The 9,003-nt window shown below is 55.1% G+C and overlaps 1 protein-coding gene across 1 annotated transcript in view; it reads right to left on the bottom strand.

The window, feature by feature from the left end:
* GBA2 (glucosylceramidase beta 2) overlaps positions 1–9,003 on the bottom strand; it is a gene marked incomplete at its 3' end in the record, with an annotated part of 12,352 nt that continues 3,349 nt past the window's right edge. The window contains exons 6-21 of the mRNA XM_017727584.1: positions 8,928–9,003; positions 8,611–8,726; positions 8,296–8,514; positions 7,498–7,737; positions 7,033–7,135; positions 5,608–5,761; positions 5,208–5,333; positions 4,921–5,105; positions 4,501–4,605; positions 3,755–3,862; positions 3,117–3,268; positions 2,868–2,974; positions 2,583–2,725; positions 2,155–2,270; positions 175–366; positions 1–87 (exon numbers count right to left, since the gene is read on the bottom strand). Of these exons, the coding sequence (XP_017583073.1) occupies positions 1–87; positions 175–366; positions 2,155–2,270; positions 2,583–2,725; positions 2,868–2,974; positions 3,117–3,268; positions 3,755–3,862; positions 4,501–4,605; positions 4,921–5,105; positions 5,208–5,333; positions 5,608–5,761; positions 7,033–7,135; positions 7,498–7,737; positions 8,296–8,514; positions 8,611–8,726; positions 8,928–9,003 (2,229 nt within the window). The remainder of the gene's footprint in view (positions 88–174; positions 367–2,154; positions 2,271–2,582; positions 2,726–2,867; positions 2,975–3,116; positions 3,269–3,754; positions 3,863–4,500; positions 4,606–4,920; positions 5,106–5,207; positions 5,334–5,607; positions 5,762–7,032; positions 7,136–7,497; positions 7,738–8,295; positions 8,515–8,610; positions 8,727–8,927) is intronic.

The following is a 9,003-nucleotide window of genomic DNA, read 5'->3' on the forward strand; positions in this document are numbered from 1 at the left end:
CCGGGTGTCAAAAAACCCCCCCCCCGGCCGTCCCCAACCCGTCCGGTAGCAGCCCTCCGCCGTGCGGAAGCCTTCCTCCACCATGCCCTGCAGGAGAGGAGACAGGACCATCAGCACATCCACAGAGCACACGGAGCACATGCTGGGAAGTGCGGCAGCAGCATCCCTGCTCACCTCCTGGATCATGGTGGCAGCCAGGGAGTAGACCACGCCAATCCAAACCTCGTTGGACTGGACGCTGGAGGTGTCGGGCATGCCGTCGGGTCTCATGCCGTTCACTGCTCCCATGGTGCCGCCCGCGAAGCTCATCACGTTCTTCTCAAAGATGGTCTTGAGCGCGCTGAGAACATGACTCTTGGGGAAAACCTGGCCGGACAGAGATGGGCTCGGTGCTCATGTGGACCCCTCAGGCTGGGTCTGGAGCAGGATTAAATTTTCCATGAGGAAAAGGGCAACACTGTTCGCTGGGTCAATAGCAATGAATTCCCACCTCAGGAAAATAACAGGAGGACATGAAAAGTCTCTTTCCCCGAAAAGAGCAAAAAGCTCCCAGAGGAGAGCAGAGAGATGCTGAACCACATTCCACCTTCCTCCTGAGGAGGCTGACAGCTCATCCAACTAGTCCATCTCCAAAAACAGCTTCTCAACCACAGTCACTGGCCAAGCCCCTTTCCCATCTCTTGGGGGTTTGCTTTGGGGGCCTGGCCAACCACACCATCCTCATTTGGTTTATGTTCATCACTTGCAAGAGAAGCAAGAGCCAGGAGGCTCATCAGCACAGCCCAGGGATGTGCCAGACACTTCTTGCCAGTCTGGTGACACTAGAGCCAGGAGAAGCAGAGGCTGGGATGACACCAGGCAGGACCTTGCTGGGAAGGCTGGGCAGTCCAACCAGACAGCTTTGGCAGACTCAAAGCAAAAGCAGCAAATTCCTTCTCTCTGTGCTCAAGCCCAGCAGCCCTGCAGACATTTTTACCCAGTGTGGCTCTGGAGATAAGCCATGGGGATGCTGTAGGAATCAGTAAAGGGCTGATGTGCCCTTCTCTGGCAGAAGCTCTTGGGGCACACTTTCTTCAGGACTGGATCACAGGCTGCTCTTACATCACGTTTCTGACTCGTTCACTGCTGCCTTGTGCATGCAGCAAGGCCACATTAATGAGGTTACTGACAGGAGTGATGCCAGCGAGCCAACAGATCAAAACACATGGAAAAAAATCACGGAATGTCATAGTAAACAGAGAGGAATTCACCAGTCCCACCTCCAGTGAGCTCAGAGCTCACCAGAAAGCAGGGAGAAGTGCCACCTTCAGCAGCAGCAGTCGGAGGCTGGGCAAAGGCAGGCCAGATTCTGGACTGCACCACGTTTACTCTTTCCTCCCAAAAGGATATTACTGCAGGAGGGCTGGGCCAGATCCTGCCTGGAGCTCCAGGCACAGTCCCAACCCCACACTAGGTTAAACACAGGAGGGAATGACCAGGTAAAGTCACCTGAAGCTCCCCTCTGATTTACCAACAGACAGTGAAGTGGTTTGTCACCCTCTCACAGACAAAGCCACTCCTCCCTTCACTCAGCAGAGGCACTTGCCTGCCCATCTCCACGAGAAAGCTTTGCTCTGACAACTGCCCAAGGGGCATAAATAACCCAGTGGTTCTCCACTGCCCCCCTCTCTTCCAGGTATTGCAGCACCAGCAGCTGCTCCGGACCATCCCACCAGACACGAGGAGTCTGCAGCCAGTTCTTCTCTTGCAACTGAAGAGCAACAGACTCTAGGGCTTGGAATAAGCCATAGTTCCCTCTGATACTAATTTTGGACTTTTTAGGGCAGCAAATAACTTGGAAAGTTTCCTACACTTTTTTCTACCGTTTTTAAACAAATAGCACCTTGTCCAGAGCAAACTTCATTGGGGCCAAAGATAACTGCAGTTATACATCCCTGCTGCATGGCCTCTCTGTGAGAAGGTTTTGGTTTAAGATGGATTCCACTGGATCCATCCAACAGCCTCCACTGGGGTGTGCACATTGGGAGAGCAGGCAGGTGCCCCCACACCAGCCCTAATGTGTACCCCGCAGCATGCACCAGCCCTGCTGCTGTTTCCCTCCTGCCACAGGTCCCATCTGACCCCAACCTTACACCGAGCAGCCCCTTCTCTTACCTCAAACTCCCCTTGGTCCAGACCACAAGCTCCGAGAAACCACTGCCCAGCACACTGGTCTGACATGATACTGCTGGAGGTGTGACTTCCACTGCTATCATAGTTGTAGTATTTTCCTGGAAAAGGCAGGAGATAGTTTTAAATCAATAGATTAGGATACTGCTTCATGTGAGCTGTCCCTACACACCACCCTGTGTGGCACGAGCACAGCTGCTTTTTCCACAAGACTCTTCTTCCTTTCCCACACCTGTTCCCTCCTAGACACCTGCTCCTTCCCCTCCACTCCTTTCCTTTCCCCCATCTTGGAGGGACAGTATCACCCCTTTCTTCCCCCATTCCCCACAAGGCTTCATGATCCAAGGAGGAGCCACCCCCTCCCAAGGGACACATGGCCAGCTGAGCATGGTTCCCCACTGCTGAGCACCCACCATTCCAGAGCCTCCTCTCAAACGCCTCCTTGCCCTTGTTCAGGATGTCCAGGTATTTCTGCCGGACCTCAGTATCCCCGAGCACCTCTGCCATCTTGCACATCATGCAGACGGCAGCCAGCCACAGCCCGCCACAGTAGGCACTGCCGGAGCCAAAGGAGAGAAGCATCAGGAATGTGGGACACCTCAAGGGTTCCACGACAAGTGGGATACAAGGGCCCAGCTCTGAGCTGTGTCCCCACCCCACAGTCCCCATCTCCAGCCCCACCTGCCTCTCTGTCTCACCTGGCTCCATGCACCACCCATGCGTCGTACGTCTGGTCAGCAAAGCCACCGTTTTCAATAAGCCCATCGTTATCCGTGTCAAACTTCAGCTCCGACTCCATCACAGCCTGTGGGAGAGGCAGGAGATGGTCACGCAGCCCTCACATCCTGGAAGCTCCTCTCACTCTGCTTGGGAGCATCCATCCTCTCAGGACGTTGCTTGGCTCCTGAGGGAAAGGGTGATGCCCCACGGGTCTGACCTCCCAGTACCTGGCATACTGGCCACATGTCCTGCAGGTACAGGCAGTCATGTGTCAGGTAGTAGTCACGGTACACCTGCAGCACAAACTTCAGGTTGAGGTCCTTCCAGTCAGCAGTGTCGTGCATCAGGTAGGCGTTGACACGCTGCCATGGCTCATCATCTAAACCAGGACAGACCAGATGCAGCAGGGCAGCAAGCAACAAACACCCCTGCCCCTACACAGGAGCAAGGACTCAAGGGTGCTGTGATCAAGCAGCACTGGAAGAATGTGTTGTACCCAGTGCCATCTCATCTAGTGAGAACAGCCTTCCTGCTACTTCCCTCCGTCTCCCTTGTACAAGCTCCATGCAGCACGGTCTTCATCACCACCCCACACCATCCAGCTTTCCACTCCCAGAAAATACAGAATGACAGAATCATTAAAGTTGGAAAAGACCTCTCAGCACTGCTAAGTTCACCACTGAACTACCTCCTTAAGTGCCTCATCTACACTTTTTTTAGACACTCCAGGAATGGTAATAGCACAACCTCCCAGGCAGCCTGTTCCAACACTTGACAACAACAAACAGTGTATCTCATGCAGCATACCCATTTCCCACAGCTTGGCACCCTCTCTGCTCCCCCACAGGTCCAACAGATCCCTCACCTGGGTCCCCAATGTCATGTGGCACCACGTTCTTCATCTTCACCTGGGCTGTCTGACCACACATCAGGTACTGCCGGGGCTGGACATCCTCATTCACCACAGTGACAGCTGCAGAGGACACAGAGGAAGACACATTAGAAGGGCAGCAGAAGCTGCAGAAGAAAGGTCCAAGCATAGGCACAGGCAGGGCCACCAGTACATCAGGCTGCCCTCAGCGGCTCCAAGATCACAGCCCTCTGTAAAGGGTTGAGGGGACACCAGGCTGCTCCCCATACCCCCCTCAGCAGGGGACATACAGCTGTCATCACCTCCCTAGGGCTGGGTTGGGAAGGGACCATAGTGGGTCAGCCCTTCCAGAGCCCAGCAATGAGCCGTGCTCCACCCCTGCTTGGGGCACTACCGAGCAGCCACCAAGCCCAGCCAGAGCAACCGGGTCTGCAAACAGCTCTGTGTGTCTGCTCTGCAAGGGGCAAGGACAGAGATGGGAAGACCAGGGGCTCCCCCCAGGGCAGGCAGAGACAGCTGTGCACCCCCAGCGTGGCAAGAAGGCACCCTCAGTGCCGGGCACAGAGATGCTCAGGCAGCAACATTCCAGGGCTGCATGTCCTGGGCACAGCAGAGCAGCTGATGGGGGATGCTGGATCCATGGCACACATCTCTACAGCAGCTGCTGTCGCAAATCCTCCGTCTCTTCCTGAGGTGAAGCCCTGAGCACACACCAAGGCAGGGCCTCTGGGGACACTCACCAATGTCATACTGCAGGCTGATCTGCAGCTTGGGCCACAGCATGACGAGAGCGAAGGAGGCGTAGAAATGGACATCATAGGTGTTGTACATCCGGTACTCCTGGCCTGGCAGGACAGGGCAGATGGTGAGGGATGGGGAAGGGAGAAGGGGGGCAGGTCCTCCCTCCACATGGCCCAGGACAAGGGGATCTTTCCCAGCACAGGCAGGGGCTTCCATTCAAAGTGCATTTTATTCTCTACATAAGGGTCTGGAGAATATTTCCTGCCATATCCTACAGGGCTGCAAGGGGTTTACCTAGGAATAGCACTGCTCCCTACACACTGGAGTGTGAAAGACATCCCCATGGCAGGTTAAAAGCGCATGGCTACAGTAATGGGAGGGGATGAATTAGGAGAATCCCTCGCATCCCTGTGAGTTACCTTCCAAATAAGCAAACCTTCCGTACTCCCGCAGAACAGGGAGGAGGTGGGACAGCCCAGCCCCCGCCGGCCCCTGCAGGTCCTCAGCACAGCAATCCGGAGGCACCTCCATCCAGATGGTTCCCCCATCCGTCATGAAGTAGAGCTCATTGAAGAGGGCCGACTTGTACCAGGAAGGCAGCTGGCTGCGGGGAAGAGGGAAGCCTGCCCTCAGTGGCTGAGGTGGTGATGCTGCTATGACAGCCAACTCCAGGAGGCCACTGGGAAAGTGCCCTCATCTGCCCTACCTGTTCTCCAGGATGGGATTCTGCCACGCTTCGATCTTCCTCTCCCACTCCTCATAGTGTGTCAGGGCGTAATGGGACAGGGCAGGAGCAGCATCACCTTCTCTGCCAAAAAACCGTGTGTACCGCCTGCCAAGCAAGGGTTTGGTGAGCACCCCACGGGCTCCACCTGGGAAACCCACATGGACACCACAGAGAGACACTGAACTACACCGAACAGCAGAACTCAACTGCTACTGCAGGGGCATTGGGGAGCAGGGGCTGGACACAGGGACACGCTGGCGGCCCCACAGCCACAGGGAGCGTGTGGCGAAAGGTCCCCACATTGTACAGAAATCAGGAAAGAGGGAAAAGGGGGCTTTGAGGGGCTTAAGCCTAACACCACTGGAGACAACCCACCTACCTGAGGTGCAGCTTTTCCTTGGAGCCAAAGTGAACACGGGGCATGTCCCAAGCCAGGGCCAACTCTAGTGTCTTGTGCCCACGGGCAGGCACCCGGCAGCTGGCACACACTGCTGCTGCTGTCACCTCCCCCTTCTCTGTTGGGCTGCTTTTACCTGCCAGGAAAAATTAAGATATTCTTAAGCAATCAAGGAAGACCAAAGAGAGGGTAACTGAAGTTCACACACACCTTGAGGGAGATGAGACTGTATGGGCATACCAAAGCCCCCATACAACCTTGAAGGTACAGCCCCAGGGCTTTAAGGGATGATGCTGCCATAGGAAAAAAATACCTTCCATGGGAGGAGTGGCTAAAAGGATTCAGTCATCCAAGAACAAGAACAAATCAGGCAGGAAAAGCCACGAGGCATGAATGGAAGCTACAGAGTATCCCATGACTCTGTATCTGCGCTGCACTCAGAGACACTGTGACTTTCTAGGGACAGTCATTGTTTCCAGCTTTTTGCAGGGTGTTTGAGCCATGCTGGTATTTAAGAAAAGCCCTGAGGTGGCTGGATAATTACATGCTGGTTCTGACATGTGTACAAGGTAAACTCATTAGAGCAACATAAGCACAGATCCTGACTATGATAATGTCTGGCAGGCATGAAGGAAAACCACATCCCAATAGCCTGGGGAGCTCTGAGTGCATCTAGGCAGGAAGCTTATTTTTCTGGAAAAAATTACGTATTAAACACTTCATTTACATAATTTAAGCCTCAAGAAATCTTGCAAAGACCCAGAGGCAGCATCACTAGTTTGTCAGCACCATCCTTGTTTAAAAACTGACAGACATTGGGGAAATGGTCACCTTTTATGGCAATAGGAGGTGACCAGCAAAGGCTGGAGACGTCACCCTACTTCAAGGCTCCTCCCAAAAGAGTGAGCAGAGACCTGAGGATGGATGCAGAATCATCAAAGGAATAGCAGAGACCTTCAGAGAACTGGTACAGTAGACAGAGGACAGGAAGCAATGGCAGCACTAAACCCCCAGCACTGTTAAACGCTGGCTGGAACAATTCTGATGGAATACAACTCGTTCATCTGGCAACTGGAACTGAGGGAAGGTGGCTGGCAGCACACTGGCTCCCTAGCAGAAATCTAATTCAGTGTGCAACTAATGAGATACTGGCACGTGTAACCAATACCGAAGAACAGTCCCAAACTGGTATGAACATTTTTTGGAGAACCACAGAAGGGATGAGCAACAGGAAGTCTGGATACAGCCTAAAGTTGAGAACAAGCCTAAGCATCCTGGACAGCTTTTTACCAACCAAGGAAGCTGGAGGGAGGGAACTCTGCCCTGGCTTGGGTGCCCAGAACCAGTGTGGCCACCCTTTCCCCCTGCTCCCTCTCCCCCCATCCCACAGAGGATGGACAGACTCACCGGTGGGTGAATCCAGCCTGCCATCCTGCAGGAGGTCCTGCCACACCTCTCTACCCAATCCTGTGGGATTGAATGCCGTGACATGGGTGACTCCTGTGCCAGCCTGGGAAAGGGAAGAGCATCATCAGGGGCTGCTACTTTGGAGGAGAAAATTAATGCTCTCCACTCCCCAACACCACCACCAGGACATGACACTCACTTCCCATGTGCTGCCCAGCAACTCTAACCCCAAACTTGTAGCCCCACAAGCTTCACCCTCAGCTGCTCTCCTGATACCCCCAAAGAGGGTGCCCTCAGGGAAGTCATTTTCCCACTCTTGGGATCAGGGAAGCACTGAGAACCGGTGCCAACCCCAAACCCATTGCACATCCATCCTTTTCCAGCTGCTGCAAGCAGCTCCCCCACATCCAGCAGGGCTGCACAACCTCCCCAGCAGCAGCCATAGCACCAGGGCCAGCCCTTTACCTTCTCCCGGGCAGAGATGGCCAAGGTGAAGGGGTTCACAGCCGGGAAGTGGTGCAGAAGGACTCCAGCAACCCGCTCGCCATCCTTCTGGAAGGTGAAGGGCTCATTCCAGTGCCCGCCGCTCCTGTCCTCCTTCGCTCCTGTGCCATTCTGCAGGCTGAACATGATGGACACTTCCACGTCCTCATCCCTCCCGTTCTCCACCTCCCAGATGAACACTCCCACTGGCAGGCTGGAGTCCTGGCAGAGACACAGAATGCTGTCTACAGGGCTGCTGCTCCACAGGCAGCTGCCCCACCATCATTTCCCCCACTGATGGGGACACCATGCAGGAAGCAGAAGGAGCAACAGCACCAGGAATAACAACTCGGTCTTGTTGCCAAGCTGAGGAGCAGCAGCAGAAGCAGAGGAATTTGGGAGGCAGGCAAGGCAAAATTCGGAAAAGAAGCCCTGGGCTAGCAAACACCACAACGGGCAGCAGAGAGATGGAAAGCGGCTTTTAAGGCTCAGCCGGGTGTCTCATCACTCATCTGCTCGGCAGGTTGATACAGGCTCACGTGCTGCGCTGGGGTAAGAGGAAGGTCAGACATGTCAGCAGTGCAGCTCCCACCCTCGCCTGGGGCTGGTAGCCAGCAGGGGCAGTGCAGCAGCTGAGCCATCCCTCGATGCAATGCCGAGCTCCCGCATGGCTGCGGGGGTTCCCCGCCCGGGACCATTGCTGAGTGTAGGCACGGGGAAATGTTGGGAAAGCCCGGCTAAGGAGGAGCTCTGCCCTCGGGAATGCCATCACCTCCTTACCTTATAGTCATGGGGGATGACGGGAGAGAGCTGTCGACAAGTGAGCACCACGTTCTGCCCCGGCAGCTCGTAGACCAGCCAGGCACGGGGGTACAGGGCATGGTAAAAGGCATAGTGGCCACAGTAGCCCCAGTTCCAGCCCTGCAGGGTGCTGGGCCTCTCCACGGACAAGACCTGCTGGTAAATCGTCTGCCCCTTGCACCGCAGGCACACCGTGAACTGTGGAGGAGAGGAGCCGGGGATGAGATGAGCATGGCATGATGTCCCAAGTGCCCAGGCTGCTGCAGTGACACTCACTCCCCTCGCAGACCCTACCTGATTGGCGATAACTGTTTCATAGTGGTAAAGGCCAGGGTTCAGCTGCCAGCGGCAGAACTCTCCCCGCCAGCCACGGGTGATGGTGCCTCCCCCGATCCCGCCGAGCGGACACCCTGGCAAAGACACCAAAAGTTAGCCCTCATTCCTCCCCCTGGTGGGATCTGGCACAAGAACTCTCCCCATGCATCTCTGCAGCGGAGGAACACTCAGCATCACCCGCAGCATGAAAGCTCCTTGACTCACTCATTCTGTCTAGCACCCAGATGGCCCCATGTGAACCTCCACCCATCCCAGTGCCCAAAGTGCAGGCTGACCATAGATCTGCTGCAGCGGAACAGCACACAAGAGGTCAATGAAGGCAGATTTCTTCTCTATGCGGGTCTTCTTTAA

This window comes from Corvus brachyrhynchos, unplaced genomic scaffold (genome assembly GCF_000691975.1).
Source record: "Corvus brachyrhynchos isolate BGI_N302 unplaced genomic scaffold, ASM69197v1 scaffold140, whole genome shotgun sequence".
NCBI classification, from domain to species: Eukaryota; Metazoa; Chordata; class Aves; order Passeriformes; family Corvidae; genus Corvus; species Corvus brachyrhynchos.